A 17,934-nucleotide genomic window follows, 5' to 3' on the forward strand; every position below is an offset into this window, starting at 1 on the left:
AAAAGTTCATGGAAAAGGAAATTGAAATGTATGTTTATTTTGGTACAATAAATTAGAAATCATGCATGTTCTCTCTTTCTCACTGTCCACTCTGCCTGTCAAAAAGAAAGAAAGAAAGAAAGAAAGAAAGAAAGAAAGAAAGAAAGAAAGAAAGAAAGAAAGAAAGAAAGAAAGAAAGAAAGAAAGAAAGAAAGAAAGAAAGAAAGAAAGAAAGAAAGAAAGAAAGAAAGAAAGAAAGAAAGAAAGAAAGAAAGAAAGAAAATCACGCATGGAATCTCATCCTCTTGAAGCATTATGTGATCGCTATACTGAAATCCAGAGTTTTGTCTGCTCCAGAATGGCCGTTGGAGCTTGAAAAGAATTTCTACACAATAAGTGGTCTTTGTTATTGATGGGATTCAAAGTGTGTGTTGATCTTTCCTAAGGAAGGAAGTATTTTTTCTCTTAAATAACCACTTGGTGTGACCTCTGTCTTATATGTATGTCTCAAGTCTCTGCGTGCTAAAAGAACCAGAGACAGCAAGCACTGCCTTATGGGGACAACACATGGAGGGCTTTCTATGCCTTGCCTCCGAACTTGATGGGTCAAAATGTGCTGGCTCCACCGCTTACACATAAACCCTTCTCCTTACTATATGTCCTTGCATGAGTCTTCCAACTGCTAGAAATTGCAAACCGGAAATCACATGCATCCCTTTTGTAGGTTGCTTTCTCATCATGATGCCTGCAACTGTGGGTGGCTGGCTTGCATGTGTGAGGAAAGCTTCCGCTGCATCATTCACCCTTGTATGGCGTCTCACCTATGTGTGTTCTTACGTGACTGTCCAGCTGCTCATGCTGGGCAAATAAATCCCTTCCCCTACTTGCGGCAGATAGCAATGCTGACCCCTTTATGAATACTCGGGTGCCTTCCAAGCTGCTAGCTTCTACACGTTCCCACATTATTCAGTATCTTGACCTTGGGATACTTCTGATCCAACTCTTCCCTGGAGTTCTCCAGCTCAGAGGTTGACAACACTGGACAGACTAGGCTCAGTGGTCTCTAAGAAGAGCTGCGTCGTGATTTCCCCACATTTCCACTTTACTGTTCAGAGTTTGCAGAGATATCTTGTGCTAGAAGTGTGTTTCTTGGCCAGCGCCGTGACTCACTAGGCTAATCCTCCGCCGGCGGCGCCGGCACCCCAGGTTCTAGTCCCGGTTGGGGCGCCGGATTCTGTCCCGGTTGCTCCTCTTCCAGTCCAGCTCTCTGCTGTGGCCCGGGAGTGCAGTGAGGATGGCCCAAGTGCTTGGGCCCTGCACCCCATGGGAGACCAGAAGCACCTGGCTCCTGCCTTCAGATCAGCGCGGTGCGCCGGCCGCAGCGGCCATTGGAGGGTGAACCAACAGCAAAGGAAGACCTTTCTCTCTGTCCCCCCCCCCCAAAAAAAAGTGTTTCTTGTGACATCAACTTGAGTTCTGAATTATCATTTCTTTGTGCAACTTGTTACAGGTATAGAGAATTTATTTACATCTAGAAATAATTCAGTCTTTGTAAGTTCAATCTCTTAAACATCATTGGGATATTGCACTCCTACTCTGGCCTGTTTTTTGTAAGTCTTTTCAACTTAGCTAATGTCTTCCCTAAAAGCTCTTGTTGAGTTTTTGCCTGAATAAAATCGGCAATTCAATTAAATTTTATCCATTCTTGAATCAGGAGTTACTTAGAAGAGTTTTTTAATGTTTCCAGGTGGCTCAATTTGGCTTTATAATATTCAGATTTTAATGCCTTACCTGCAGAAAAATGTGGCCCGTTTAATTCTATTTTAGTAACTGAGGGTCTTTTCTTTTTCTTTTTCTTTTTTTTGAAAGGCTTGGTGGACATTTGAAAAAACATCCAGTTCCTCTAAGCTGTAAGTTTTATTATATGGAGATTTAACCAAGCTGATGATAATATTCCCTACTTTGTTTTATTTTGCATGTCAAAATCAGAGTTGTCTTTAAGGTTTACACAAAGACTTGGGAGAATTCTGATGTCTCTTTATTCTTTTTACCTTTGGAGATTTTTTTTTTTTTAGCCCTCCAAACCCCATGTTTCTTAAACAGCCACGCATCACTTAATCACAGGATATAATACAACAAAAACAAAGCCGGAGGCATCACAATACCAGATTTCAGGACATACTACAGGGCAGTTGTAATCAAAACAGCATGGTACTGGTACAGAAACAGAAGGATAGACCAATGGAACAGAATTGAAATACCAGAAATCAACCCAAACATCTACAGCCAACTTATATTTGATCAAGGATCTAAAACTAATTCCTTGAGCAAGGACAGTCTATTCAATAAATGGTGCTGGGAAAATTGGATTTCCACGTGCAGAATCATGAAGCAAGACCCCTACCTTACACCTTACACAAAAATCCACTCAACATGGATTAAAGACCTAAATCTACGACCTGACACCATCAAGTTACTAGAGAACATTGGAGAAACCCTTCAAGATATTGGCACAGGCAAAGAGTTTCTGGAAAAGACCCGGGAGGCACAGGCAGTCAAAGCCAAAATTAACTATTGGGATTGCATCAAATTGAGAAGTTTCTGTACTGCAAAAGAAACAGTCAGGAGAGTGAAGAGACAACCGTCAGAATGGGAAAAAATATTTGCAAACTATGCAACAGATAAAGGGTTAATAACCAGAATCTACAAAGAGATCAAGAAACTCCACAAAAACAAAACCAACAACCCAATTAAGAGATGGGCCAAGGACCTCAATAGACATTTTTCAAAAGAGGAAATCCAAATGGCCAACAGGCACATGAAAAAATGTTCAAGGTCATTAGCAATCAGAGAAATGCAAATCAAAACCACAATGAGGTTCCACCTCACCCCGGTTAGAATGGCTCACATTCAGAAATCTACCAACAACAGATGCTGGCGAGGATGTGGGGAAAAAGGGACACTAACCCACTGTTGGTGGGAATGCAAACTGGTCAAGCCACTATGGAAATCAGTCTGGAGATTCCTCAGAAACCTGAAGATAACCCTACCGTTCGACCCAGCCATCCCACTCCTTGGAATTTACCCAAAGGAATTTAAATTGGCAAACAAAAAAGCGGTCTGCAGCCTAATGTTTATTGCAGCACAATTCACAATAGCTAAGACCTGGAACCAACCTAAATGCCCATCAACGGTAGACTGGATAAAGAAATTATGGGATATGTACTCTTTAGAATACTATACTGCAGTAAAAAACAACGAAATCCAGTCATTTGCAACAAAATGGAGGAATCTGGAACACATCATGCTGAGTGAAATAAGCCAGTCCCAAAGGGACAAATACCATATGTTCTCCCTGATCGGTGACAACTGACTGAACACCAAAAAGGAAACTTGTTGAAGTGAAAGGGACACTATGGGAAACGGTGACTTGATCAGCATAGCCCTGACTGTTAATGAACAACTTAATACATTATCCCTCTTAGTAGTTTTTTTGTCTGTTCTACTTAATATGACTGATTTAATTCTGTAATTAATACACAGTTATTCTTAAGTGTTGAAATTTAACTGAAATGTGATCCCTGTTAAACATAAGAGTAGGAATAAGAGAGGGAAGAGATATATAATTTGGGACATGCTCAAGCTGACTTGCCCCAAATGGTAGAGTTAGAAACATACCAGGGGACTCCAATTTAATCCCATCAAGGTGGCATGTACCAATGCCATCTCACTAGTCCAAGTGATCAATTTCAGTTCGCAATTGATCATAATGAAAGGACTAAGAGTCAAAGGGAGCACATAAGCAAGTCTAGTACCTGCTAACACTAACCGATAGAATAAATAAAGGGGAGAGTGATCCAACATGGGAAGTGAGATACTCAGCAGACTCATAGAATGGCAGATGCCCTAAATAGCACTCTGGCCTCAGAATCAGCCCTAAAGGCATTCAGATCTGGCTGAAAAGCCCATGAGAGTATTTCAGGCATGGAAAGCCAAGACACTCTGGCAAAAGATCTCTGTGAGTGAGATCTCAGTGGAAAGAACAGGTCTTCAAAGAAGGAGGTACCTTTCTCTGAAGGGAGGAGAGAACCTCCACTTTGACTATGACCTTGTCTAAACAAGATAAGAGTCGGAGAACTCAAGGGGCTTCCATAGCCTTGGAAACTCATGACTGGAGCATGGGGAGATTACTGATGCCATAGACAGGAGTGTCAATTGGTAAAGTCAACAACAGGAGTCACTGTGCACTTACTCCTCATGTAGGATCTCTGTCCTTAATGTGCTGTGCATTGAGATTTAATGCTATAACGAGTACTCAAATAATATATTTCACTTTGTGTTTCTATGGGGGTGCAAACTGTTGAAATCTTTACTTAATGCATACTAAACTGATCCTCTGTAAAAAAAAAAAAAAAAAAAAAGAAAAGAAAAGAAACTATCAACTCCCAACTTGACTCTCACTGGGATTAAACATGACAATAGGTCTGATCTGATTTCATCATCATTAAAATAAAATCATCTATTATTTTTCACTTTATGTTTCTGTGTGGGAGCAAACTGTTGAAATCCTTACTTAATGTATACTAAGCTGATCTTCTGTATATTAAGATAATCGAAAATGAATCTTGATGTGAATGGAAGGGGAGAGGGAGTGGGAAAGGGGAGGGTTGTGGGTGGGAGGGACGGTATGGGGGGGAAGCCATAGTAATCCATTATTCGTACTTTGGAAACGTATATTCATTAAATAAAAGTTAAAAAAAAATAAATAAAAAGAAAAGATAAAGTAAAAAAAAATAATTATTTTATTTGAAAGGCAGAACAACATCGAGAGACCTTCCATCTACTGGTTTGCTCCATAAATGCCCACAACAGCCAGGGCTAGGCTAGGTAGGCCACGAACTCCATCCTGGTCTCCCATATGGGTGGCAGGCAGGGGTGCAAGTATTGGGTTATCATCCACTGCCTTCCCAGGCATATTAGCAGGAAGCTAGATTGGAAGTAGGGCAGCCAGGACTTGAACAAGCATCCTGCTATGGAATGCTGATGCTTGAGGCAGTTGCTTGACCTGCTGTATCACAATGCTTGTACCATCACAGGGTATATTCTGAGAAATGCATCATTAGGCAACTTCACCACTGTGTGGAAATCAGTGTACTAACACTAACCTAGAGAATATAATATCAGTACAAAATATTTTTATGGTAACAATGTTTTACTGGTCTATGTATTTCTTATCCTATTTGGTGTTTAAAATTAAAAAAAAAATGTATTCGAAAGGCAGAGCAGGAGAGATTCTGCAGAATTTGGTCTTTGTCAGAATGCTATTTTTCCACATTTGCAGATTTTGAAATAATTTGAATGCCATGTGGCACGTTGTCCAAACCTTTTAATAGCTGACAAAAAGGAACATTTTCTTCTGTAGTCTGTTTTCTTTGTTGGAAATTACCTGATTACAAAGTGTCAGAAAGATGTGGAAGTTCACTGTTTTCTTTGCTTAGTGCTTGTTTTCAGCCACTCGGAGAGTAGGCAGCAGCAGGTGCAGTTTTAGGTATGCATTATGGAGGGTAGGGCTGAGCCAAGCATGTTTTTCTTCTGTGTTCCTTGGGGCAGCTGAAGGTACCGCGTGTGACATGGTTCACACTGGTTGCTATCACCCTCAGTGCATCCCCATCTTCCTGTTATTTCTGACCCCCGAGAGCACTCCTCCTTTCCCCCAACCCTTAAAACTGTCATGTTTAAGAACCTGAAATCATAATGTAGCCACCAGAGTCCTGTTGCCAAGTGTGACCATTTGGCCCACTGTAACAGTATATAGGGAATGAAGTCTATTTTAATAAGCTGTTTTCTTCTCCCTCCTCCCTCCATCACCACCTTTCAAATGAGTTTCTTTTTTTTAATCAAGCACACCCCAATCAGACTACTGTTTTCTTAGTGATTTAAAAGGAAGCACCATTGGCTGGAAGAAATGGCTTACAGGGGCAGGGCCATCTGGGTATCTGTAACATCATTTGCAGGCCAAACTTATGAACTTAAAAACTAGCCTGTGATAGGATTACTGAATTGAGTCCTGCCTGCAGTTGCCTTGGCAGGGCCAGACCAAATGATTTCATTTGGATATTCCCCACCTGCCAGTTAGCTCTTCGTCAAGGGTCACAATTACCTAAAAACTGCCTTGATCCCCAAGAGTAAGTGTACGAATTGAATCGACTCGATTAATTCCCTCTCCTTCCCCCCAAGGGGAGGTGAGACATCTCTCTCCATGCTGCATTACTTAGTGTTGAGGTCATGTGGGAAATTCTTTCCTAATTGCTTAAAGGTGTTTTCTACACTTGATCTTAGCCAAAAGAACACGGCAATGAGAGATTTGTTCCCAAACCTGAGCTGAAAACCCTAGGAAGCTAGGCTGCGTCACTTGGCTTTGTATTTTTTTTTTTTTAACACCATCATGCTATGAAAGGGTGGTCAAAAGCAAGAGGTAGGACTAGTAGGATGGTTTGACTGCCCTGAGAATCTAGACCCTGTGAAACAAAATCTCACCTATCACTACATATCCCATTAGCATCTTTCAAATCCCAAACATACACAATACACGGTCAATGTCCTAAATAAAGGCCAACAGGACTAAGTCAAGTGTGGGAGACGAACGCTGGGCGTCTCGCACACAACGATCTCCTGTATGGAAAACTGAGCTTAACCAGTACTCGGAGAAATCATATGGAGAGTGGGATGATAGATAATGTAGTCCTCATAGATGTTTCTCTACCATGGTGAACCACTGTTGCAGCCAACTTTGAAGAAACTTGACATTTTTCAAAGTAAATTGCTTAAAAGGGATAACCAAGGAGGTGAGAAATCTGAGCAAGAAAAATTACTTGACGTACTAAACATTATTCTATGTGTTACTTAACTGTAGGATGTGGTCCAGGGTGACTAGTTGATGAGTTTGCCTATGCAAAAATGAGAGTAGGAACATGAAAGAGCATGTATCAAGATTTATGAGATATAAGCAATTTCAAATATTTTGTTTAGACCCTAATTTGCACAAACTTAAAAAAATCTGAGACTTTCAGGGAAATACAACACTGGATGTGATATTAAAATGTTTGAGAATGCGAAGAGTTCGCAGTATTTTTCAGAAGTGTGCAAATGAATTGATACAATGTCTGGGACACAGATGAAATAAAAATGCATATAAATCTAATTTTAGGAGCTGGGTAATGAGTAAATGAAGGGGGAGGTCTTTCTATAACTTTTCTGTACTTACGTTTGCAATTTTTCATATGGTACAAAATACATTGTAATTGACTTTGAATTTAAATATGCTTAATTAGTGAAAAGGTTATCTACTAAAATAAATCTATGGTGACCTCTGTATAAGTTGGGAAAGTTTACTACAGACCCTGGTGAAACACATGTCAGTGCCTCTGGGGTCATTTGCCTTTGGAGAACTAGCCATAATTGACAAAGATTTTTGAAGAAATTATGCATTTTCTTTGAAAATGCCACATTGAAGTAGCATGAAAAATACAGGTCCTAACATATTCTAAGTTTTACAGGAAACCTGCTTATACTTTTTCCGAATTTTCAGATAAGAGGAACATTAACTTAATTCTTACCCCAAATCTTAACATTACAGGCAGAGAAATGTTCTGAATGATTTGGTTTGTGAGACAGTATTTCTCAGTCCAGAAATAGAAGTGTTGGAACTAGAACTAGTTTGATATTGCAGATGATTTTAACTACACAGAAAAGATGCAGAATGTAGTGCTTGCTTTTAGTTTATTAATTTATTTTGCAAGAATCTGATTTTCCGAATATGTACTGTTGGGAGGTATGATGCATGCATAGCCTTTTAAAATGCCTTTGTACAATTTCAACTCAAAATAACCTCATTCACAGCATACACAGAAATCTAAGAGACATGGTATTTACAAGATTTAATAAGTTTTTGCTGCTTTAATGAAGAAACTGATCAATTCTCTTACAGTAGGGAAAGAAACATGGACATTGAGTGTCATTATAAATAAAAATTCAGAATTGCTCAGTCTCAAAGCAACTTTTCATGGCCTTAGAAATTAAAATTGAGTCATCATTCTATTAATCTCTGAATGCCCAAGCCATGCAAAATCTATTTGTATTAAATATTTGGGGATGCAAATAATACAGAAAAAAAAGTCTGGTGACGGTGAAAACATCATCAGAATTAACTTTTACAACAGGAAAATACTGTTAATTCTTTCAAAAAGATACAGTAGTGGTGCAACACAGACAGTGCCCAATTTATTCTGATTTTTTAATATAACATTTCAATTGTCATTTTTCTTTCTCTACAGATATACAAACACACACTGTAACATGGACTCATTCAAGGTCTAACAATGGTACAATGTTAAAATAATTCAATTTTTAACTATTAAGGGACATCTTCACATTCCAGGATACATAGTTGATATTTTTAAAGGACAATTCTTCTATGCCTTATATTCTTTTCATTTATACTGTCAGAAAGACACGGCAATGACCTTTTAAAAGACTATATAGAATTCAGTTGCCACAGAAAGTTGGATATGAACCCTAGATAACTGTGACAAAACAAAGACAAAATTTAAGGAAACATTGATTTTTTTTAATAATGAAAAAGTACTAAAATTGAGACCAGCTCTTAAAAATTAAACTGCTTATCACACTTCCCGTAGCTTTCAGGGAAATAAACAAATTAGCAACACTTTCCCACCATCATTAATCTGCTCTAAAACTACATTTTTTACAAAGCTTTTGTTTCTTTAAAACCCTGTCTCTACTGTCTCCCAAACAAGGTCAATATGAGTTCAAAACATTTTACAATGCTTAGAGAGCCTCTGGTTCCTCAATCACTGCTTTCAACTTTTGAAGAACTCCTCCAAAATTGAAGGGGCAATCTACTTTTAAAAGAATGGCAAACATGCTTTTTAAAAACCCAGTTTACAAAACAATGAGAGAATGTAAAATGTATAGTCAGGTCTGTATGTCACCAAATACAACCAACTAGTCATCTTTTAAGAAAGCAAGCCTCTTCCAAGAAGCAAGCAGCGCGCCACCCACCGGGAGAACACGGGCACCTCAGGGGCGAGGCAGCCTCCCACCTGGCTCCTCCACATGCCAGCTGTCTGCACATGCCAACCGCTTTAGGAGATCTTTTTGAAAAGGCACCTTGAAAGTTGAGAAAGTTACTCAAACTGGTCAGACAAGAAGCAGTCTGTCTATGGGCACAGTTAAACTGATCCAACTTATCAGTGTCAAATCATTTTGCTTATTTTAAATCTGAACACAGCCCAGGTGGGCATACAAAATGTGTGCACAATTAGAAACTAACATGTACAAAACTGCCTTCATCTGATGCCTCACACCCCACCACCCACACCTAGCAAACAGACGGGCTTCTCATTTTTCCCGCAGGTGAAAGCAATGATTGACTAGATAGATCACCAAAGGACTGAAACCATGCATCTACTGTATGATAACCGCTTATTAACCTGGATGCATTTTCATGCAATGGCTTTAAAGTCATCTACATGGTTTGAATAAAGCATCAGACCTTTCAGACACACTACTTCCAATCTCAACTGACGACTGCCAAGTTAACTGCTGCCACTGGAGCATATCACTATGAACACTGGTAAACCTTCTAGCTAGAACACCACGCAGTAGATATATTGTCCCCAAAACTGTTACCGAACACCAAGCGGGGGGCGACCACCACGGAGACAAAGCCATGCAAAGGCAAAGGCATCTTACAGAGCAGTAGGACTGCCAGACTGCCGCTGCAGGACGGAGACCCGGAGACCAGGGCCACGAAGCCTTTCCAGAACGCTATTTTCAGGACCACGCGTTGAAACCCATCTGCCTCATCACCATTATTTTCACAGTTTTGCCACAGTTGTATGAGAGATGTTTTATCAGTGTAATTACAGAACACGCTGACTCTGGGAGACAAGTAGATGGACTTTAGGGAATCTTTCCAGACATGAAAAAAATGTTTTCAAAGCTGTAGGCAGTGAGTGAAATTGTGATTGTGATAGAAAACAATGAGTTATGCCTTTGGTTTCATTATGCTATTAAGAGCAGCTTGTTCTTCCAGGTCTGCCAGAGATTACGGCTAAGCTAGTATACAACAACGTCACAAGGGAGTGTGAGAGTGAATGTGTGTGTGTGTGTGCGTGTGTGTGTGTGTGGGGGGGGATACCTGTTATTCCTAAGGCTATATGCAGCCTTAGGTAAAATCCTCTATGATGGGAAAAACCTATGAAGTTTATTGCTTCTTATATTTACCAAAAGGAAGAGAGATTCCAAAATCCAATTCTGAGCTAAGAAGGAAATTCAACAATGGCAGAGATCTTAATTAAATGTGCTATTATTAATTTTCCAGTGATGCACCTTAGTGAGTCACATGACTTTATCTCTTCAGTTATCCACATCCAACGCACTCATTCATAAATAAGGAGTGCTTCACTACTACCTGAATGAACTTGACATGATGTCTGAATAGTTTATGACCAATTTGGAAGTTCCTTGTTTCTGACTGCACTGTATTCACCATGCCTTCTCTTGCTCCCCACATCATGCAGTGTACAACTTTATGATATTGGCCAACTGTAATTTCCCTCACATTGGTTTCTTAACATATGTGCAAATAAATCTTTATTGAACAGCTAACAGTTTTCAGCTAAATTAGGATTATGGCACAAAGTATTATCTGTGCTGTAAACATCATGAAGTCATCACAACATTGGAAGGAAGAAATAAAAAGGCCCTATGGACTGCAAACGTTTCTTAAGAACCACAGCGCAGCTCAAGATTTCCAAATGGATTTTGGAATGGACTTGCATTTGGCATACATTCACTGTGCTACTGGCAAAGCGCAGTTTTTAAGAGTATCACTTATAAAATCATACTTTGTAAGGACTTGTTATTTCTAAAACCAGTGGCCTAATAAAAGCATGCAGTAACTTATAAAATGTATCTCTTATGTGGCATAATTAGGACTTAGTTACCAGTGTTTGATATAGCTTGCTGGATCATCGTATAAGCCAAAGGGGTCTCACTACCTGATTGTACTTTCAAAGGGCATGATATGCCTAATTCCTGACTGCTACAAATCACATTGTAAAACAACTTGTTTGTGTACATGTGTGTGTTTGAAATTACCCCTGAAAAAAGCAGCAATGACAAATACCCTTATTATTCTGTGGAGAAAAAAAAAATCCTATTCTGGGTGCTTTTTCCTGCCCTTCTGTTCAGTAGGAAGCAACGGGAAGAAGCACAGGGAGCCTTGGTTTTCCCGAGAGCGGTGACCAGGTAAGTCTGCTCTTGGAATTCACAGTTTGTCTGCATAAACTGTAACATTACATACCACGATTGGAAGTTCTAGTTTAAAAAATAAGGGCCACTCAGCAGTAACTTTAGCAATGGATATCCCACCGAGGAGCTCTTGACTTCTCTGTGTACATTCGTTCAGGAGTGAATCCTTGCCAGTTTCAAGTATCCCTTTCTGTCTCTCACTCTGCAATGAGTTAAGAAAGGAAAATAAAAAACCTCCCCTCTTTTCATTTTGTGAGCACAGAGGCCACAGTGCCATTCCTCCTCCCCCCGCAGCAATTGGAAACGCAATGGCCGGGCCGATGAATGGATTCCCCAAGTTTCCTTTCTTTCTGGTAGGTGCACAAAGCTTTCTTCTCAACCTGGTGCAGACTCCCGTGGGTTCAAGTGTACCGTGGCATCTCGCACTGCTCACAGCGATTTAGCGCTGGGTGGTTGAGGAAGGTGCAGCTGTCACAATTCCACGGAGCCCCTTCATAGTCTTCATCTCGGGGCTGTGGCCGAGGGCTTTGTCTGGAGCCAGTTAGATGCTCTGAGGAGAGAGTGTGGGAAAAATGTAATTTTTCCAAAATATAATCCAAACTGAAATGCAAATAACCACAAAAAGAAAGGGAAGTAGCATATCTACCGGAAATACAGAACTGAAATTTGATATATATCCTACTTTGTTCTAAGCAATTTACTTTTGTGCTCTAAGACGGAGAAATCCACAATATACTGCCTTCCTTAGTTCATTACCCAAAGTGGACAGTTGTGCTTTATTCCAGCGAAATGAAGGGGAAAAAAGGGCAATGTCTTCTAGCATGTTAAACTGTCTCCTCCGTAAGTTTTCCCCGACAACTTCAGCTCGCCCTTTTACCCTATGCATTCTATATGAAACATGTCTAAATGTGTGCCTTCTTTCATGAGACCTTAAACTCCACAATATGCATGTGTTTATGCTAATGTTTCGTGAGCAGCAGGGTTAGTTAGTAATACCAGTTTTCTCAGAATCTTACCAGAAGAGATTAAAGACTCTAAAGTTAGTTTTTCATAAAACTGAATGCATTCAATATAAAAGGCTCCCTCTTACTCCCAGATTCCTCTCCACCTTTCTGGCATTAGTCCTTCACGTGTAAGTTTTTAAAATACCTGGCAACATCAAATGCTGGAAACTACAAGTATTAAAAAGCTTCAAAATTTATCTTCTATTCCTTTTAGGTCCTCATTCTCTCCAGCCTCGTGCTCAGAAGCTCTGCTCTTTGAGTTAATCCATAAATCCTGTCTTTCAGGAATAATCCCTATTGAGAATGGGGCTGAGTGAATAGAAGGCTAAAGGTCTCCAAATGGAATTCACCCTGGAATCTGGGGCAAGGTCAGCAGGCTGGATAATCCACTATAAAACACCAGAAACCCCTACTAGGAATTGGAAATGAGATTAACTTCTAAGGTAAGCAATCTTTCCAAACAGGTAACAAAGAAAACCCGAGACTGGGGAAGCTTTTGCCAGTTAATATTTTGGGTTAAGCGTATCTTCCATTGGAAACTAATTAGCTGACTTGTGGCTTATCAACTTTGTCTTTCATGACAAATGGCTGGTATGAACATTCAAGAGGCAGAAGCTTACCCTAAGGTATGGTAAGGCTCATCCTCACTTAGGAAGATGTAATCACTGAGTTCCTCAGCCTATCCCCATGACTATAAACAGGGGATGGGCTTGTTTTTCTTCTTTCAACTGCCGCTCATAACTGCCATTATCACCCATCTTGTGCCTTTTGGCTCATGACTCCAAATTATGTACATTTAATATAGAGTTCATTTTATTGTCTCATAAAGAGGAATAAAGAGCACACTGTCAAAGGCTTCTGTTAAGGAAAAATGTTACCATCCCATTTCCAGAAATGGTCCTCACTCATATAGATATAGTAGTTCCTACCTTTTCAAAGAACAGTATGCACTGCCTGAAAATCTAACATTCACTGCTGTTGGTTTTAATAGGTAGACTCTAACAACTCAATTTTATCCTCTTCCAGGAGAGATGATTTTTAATTTACTTCATTTTGACCTTCCATCTTTCCATGTTCATTCCACATGCAGTCTTCAACTATAGGACATGGTGTAGTGTAAATGTTGAATGAAAGATTTTCCCAATTGCTTTTTCTTAAAAATTATATCAATAAGTAAAAAGTAAAAAAAAAAAAAACTCTTTTAACCTAACCTGGCATACCTGGGGGCTCAACTATTTAGCACCATGTCAATTTAATTTGGAATAATAAATTACTCTGAAGTAATTCAACAAATATATTTGAAAGCCATCTTAATTAGAATTATACTGATCCTGAAAAAAGACCTTGCTCATTTCATCATCTAGAGAAATACTATTTAAAGAGAAGTACCTAAAACCAAAACACATTTTGGATATCTGTTCTTGTTTGCTTTACAGGTGGGTAATCCCTCTTGTAGCATATTTACAAGGTTTAAATATTTCAGGCCTTGTGCTAATAAAAGGATATGCATACTTATACACAAGTAAAAACTGAATGCAGTTTGCCTTTAATATTTTAAATGAATCAATTACATTAGGCTAAATTCCCATAAAAACTAAAAGCTTCACAAACATTACAAATAACTTGTCAGTGTAATCAGTATTTTTAAAGATTTATTTGAAAGGGACAGATTTTGCTTGTATTAAGTAGAATAAAATTTAAATGTTTTCTATATAAGTTTCACAGGTAAATGAAACATAGATAGAAAAGTAGTTATTTTTCAAAAAAATGGGAACTATGACAATATAAAGGAGAGTTGTAATTATATGAAGCATAGGGTAGTTTCATGCTTCTTTTTGTTCTCAGGATGGGATTGTTCCACTTAGTTTTATAATGCTTTTTTCACATTAAGGGGATTTTAAGAAATACCAAGTAGAATATTGCACAAACTCAAACATATTAATATTTTTAGAAACTTTATTTCAACTGAATATCAGGATAAAGTTCAAGAAACTCTAGAAAACTTCTGTTAGAAGTTATAAAATCCAGAGCTTTCATGTAATTTTGAAATTATTTATTCAGCCTTGCTTTCTGTGTTCTACTTTATAGCTGATCTGTCCAATATGGTGACTATTGAGCACTTGAAATGTGTCCTGTCCAAACTGCGATATACTCTAAAAATATAATACCAAGTTTTGAAGACTTAAATGTAAAATAAGGAATGTAAAATATCTCATTGATAATTTTATCAAGATTTCATATTGGAATGGTATTTTGCATATAATAGATAAAAAATAAAACATTAACTGTAATATATTTAATGTTTTAGTGTAGCTACTAGAAAATTTTAAAATCTCTGTGGCTTATACTCCCTGCAGACAGCATGGCCTAGAAACTCAGTATATAGACAAAATAATTTTTTAAAGCCCCCAAAAACCTGGTTTTACTTATGAAAACTCTAGAGTTAATGTGTATCTTTGGACATTCTACACAAACTCTGGACCCACAAATACAAACCCTCTGCAGCTGCTGCCTGGGTATCATGGACATCTGCCTGTACTTTGGAGGTCACACTAATTCTTCGAGCTTTTCTCTCAATTGTGCAGGGGTCCGAGGAGTCTGTGTAAGAAGAAGCAAAGCCAGTGAGAAGGGATCAAGTCATTCATTAACAAGAGCGAGCAGGCTCACAAGAGCTGGTCATGTACCCTACACGGCTGAGTGTGTGTATCCATTCTATTACTTCTTGGTCACCATGAGCTCTCTTGGGAAGGCAAGTACTATATTTCATACTGCTCTTAAAACCTATACAAAGCAGTAGCTCTTGTAGCTTTTGCCATCCTCTTCAATGCCCTATTTCACTAGTTACCCACTTTTTAGTGAACTAAGAATACAAACTCAGTGACAATAGTTAAAATGTCGACCTGAAAGCAAAATCTGAGCGATTATTTAGCAATTCTTGGATTAAGTAATAATAAACTACTCATAAGGCTAACTGTTATAACGAAGAAATGAAACTATAAAATTTAAGGAGCAAGACTAATAGTATTTGGAAAATCAAGACCAATTCAAAATAATATCATGAACAAATATGTGCTCCCCAATCATTCCATGAATTCCAATCGCCTACACGTGCATCTGCCCAGCATATGCTCTGCAACCAAGAAAAGAATTACTGGCATCCCGATTCTTTGCTAGAATACTGTTTATGTGAATTTACAGGTTATTAGTAAATGACCTTTTGTGTTAAGTAAGTATGAGAAATGGCAGACTTCCTATTTGCCCTTAAGAACCAGAGATCTTGTATTTTCTAATCAGTTCTGAGCCCCTATGCAGTTTCCTCTTCGGAAATCATTGCCCCATAATCCTAAGCATAGTGTGTCAGCACTTGATTAAACAATCCATTTATCAGGGTAAACGAAAGCAGAACGTCTCCTTAAGCTCCAAAGAGTAAGGTAAAGTTCTTTTTTGTCGATTTGTAAAACATTTTTACAGCATCACATACCTCATCTCTGTAAGATACACAGGTAAATATTTGGACAGATGGCCTTCTGTAGTGTACAGGTTGGACAGGTCACATGGCCAAGATGACCTGGATCAGTACTCAGGTCATGAGACACCAAGGTCATTGCTCTTGCCACCTTATAGGTTACCAATGAGGAGGTGGGAAGACTGAGTCACCGCAGGAGCTCACACACTAAAATGCTTAACTACAAAGTCTAATCTGAAGAGATTTCTCTCTCTCTGTCTCCCCACTCCCAATCTCTCTAGTTACACACTTACTATTCAGATAAACTGTATTCCACTTGGATTTTTTTGTATGTATCTGCAATAACTCCAAGACAATCACTTGAACCTATACATCAATTCTACTAGTTCTTTGCATTTTACTGGGCTTTTTCTCCTGGTTGTTAATTTGAGTGGTACTGCAAACCAATGTGCACTAAACTAGATGTAACTTTTTAGGAAAAGCTGATTTAGTTTAAAAAAAAAAACACAAAGAGAGAACCTGCAAGTTGTCTAACAGAAAACAAATTTTACTTCATAGAGGAAACTGAATAGCTGTTATAAATCTGTATCGAAGTTCTACTGTTTGTAGGTTTGATTAGAAAAAGGTGAAAAAAATTTAAGAACTTAGTACAAAATATCATTTTATATTCTTATCACCAATATCTACATAACTAACTCACTAAAATAAGAATTCACATACAGTGAAGATAACATTTTAGAGACAGCATTCTAGTCTACGTTTTATTAAAACTATGGTATACTGAGTATAAGCTGCTTGGGGGTAGGAGTTGGGTTTTCCATTTGGTGCATATTTAAGCAACTAATTTTAGGGGTTGGCTTACCATGCTGGCATCCAATATGAGCACCCGTTTGAGTCTCTGCTGCTCTGGCCCCAGTGCTTGGTACGAGAGACTTAGATGGAGGCTCTGGCTCATCTGAACCAGTCCCTGGCTGCTGCAGCAATTTGAGGAGTAAACCAGTGGACAGAAGATACCCCTCCTCCCAACTCTGCCTTTCAAATAAATCCTTAAAAAAACTGATTATAATTGGAATCTCATCATAACCAACTCTAAGGAACAATCACTATCAGCTTTAGCAAACTATGAGGGGCGGGCGTTTTGGCCTAGCAGTTAAGACAGTGCTTGGGATGCCTGTGTCCCCTATCAGACAGAATGCTTGAGTCCAAGTCCCAGTTCTGTTCCACTTCCTGCTAATACACACCCTGGGAGGCAGCAGGTGATAGCACAAGTAGCTTGAGTATCTGCAACCCAGCTAGGAGACTTGGATAGAGTTCCTGGTCCTTGGTTTTCGCCTGCCAAGTCCTGGCTGTTGCAGGCATTTGTGGGAAGTAAACCAATAGATAGCAGCTTCCTGTCTGTCTCTCCTTCTCAAATAAAAAGAAAACCACAACTTCGAATATACAGTTCTTGGCAGCAGATCCATCACCTTACTACAAGAAGTGTTCTTTTTATTTCTTTTAAATGGTCTTTTACATACTCCTTCATGAAGTGTCTGCTCAAATGTTTTGCCCTTAAATTGGGTTGTCTTTTCATTGTGCTGTAGTTCTTTACATAATCTGAATACCAGTCCTTTATCAGACACATATTTTGCAAATATTTTTGGCTAGTTTGTGTCTTGCCTGTTAAATCATTTATTATAAACGATTTATTTGTTTGAAAGGCAGCTACTGCATGCATGTGCATGTGAATGATATCTTGCATTCAGCAGCTCACCCCCCAAATGGCCACAATCTACTGCTTTCACAGATGCACTAGCAGGAAACTAGATCAGAAATAGAGCAGCTGGGACTTGAACCAGCACTACAACATGGGATGTTTGTGGTAGCTTAATACGCTATATCACAACGTTGGCCCCAACCTTTTCAGCTTTTAAAAAATAATTTATTTTCGGCACAGGCAGTGCTAATGCCACCTGGGACAGCAGTGGAAGGTGGCCCAAGTCCTTGGGCCCCTGCACTGACGTGGGAGACCCAGAAGAGGCTCCTGGCTCTGGTCTGACCACTGCAGCTATTTGGGGAGTGAACCCATGGATGGGGAGATACCTATTTCTCTCTCTCTCTCTCTATCTATATATATATAGAATCTGTGTTTTGAATACATATTTTTAA

At 39.0% G+C, this 17,934-nt stretch overlaps 1 protein-coding gene across 9 annotated transcripts in view; it reads right to left on the minus strand.

Annotated features, from left to right (window-relative positions):
• Positions 1-7,743: 7,743 nt before the first annotated feature.
• Positions 7,744-17,934, minus strand: part of TAB3 (TGF-beta activated kinase 1 (MAP3K7) binding protein 3) — a 79,432-nt gene continuing 69,241 nt past the window's right edge. For 7 of the 9 annotated variants that reach the window (XR_011385692.1, XM_017349837.3, XM_017349836.3 and 4 more), the window contains 2 exons: positions 14,817-14,918; positions 7,744-11,866 (listed from right to left, as the gene is read on the minus strand). Coding sequence is in view for 7 of the 9 variants with exons in the window: in XM_017349837.3 (XP_017205326.1) it covers positions 11,718-11,866; positions 14,817-14,918 (251 nt within the window). In the remaining 2 variants the exon portion in view is untranslated. The remainder of the gene's footprint in view (positions 11,867-14,816; positions 14,919-17,934) is intronic. The other 2 variants (XM_017349841.3, XR_001795464.3) reach the window with 2 other exon arrangements.

The sequence above is a fragment of the Oryctolagus cuniculus genome, chromosome X (genome assembly GCF_964237555.1).
Source record: "Oryctolagus cuniculus chromosome X, mOryCun1.1, whole genome shotgun sequence".
NCBI classification, from domain to species: domain Eukaryota; kingdom Metazoa; phylum Chordata; class Mammalia; order Lagomorpha; family Leporidae; genus Oryctolagus; species Oryctolagus cuniculus.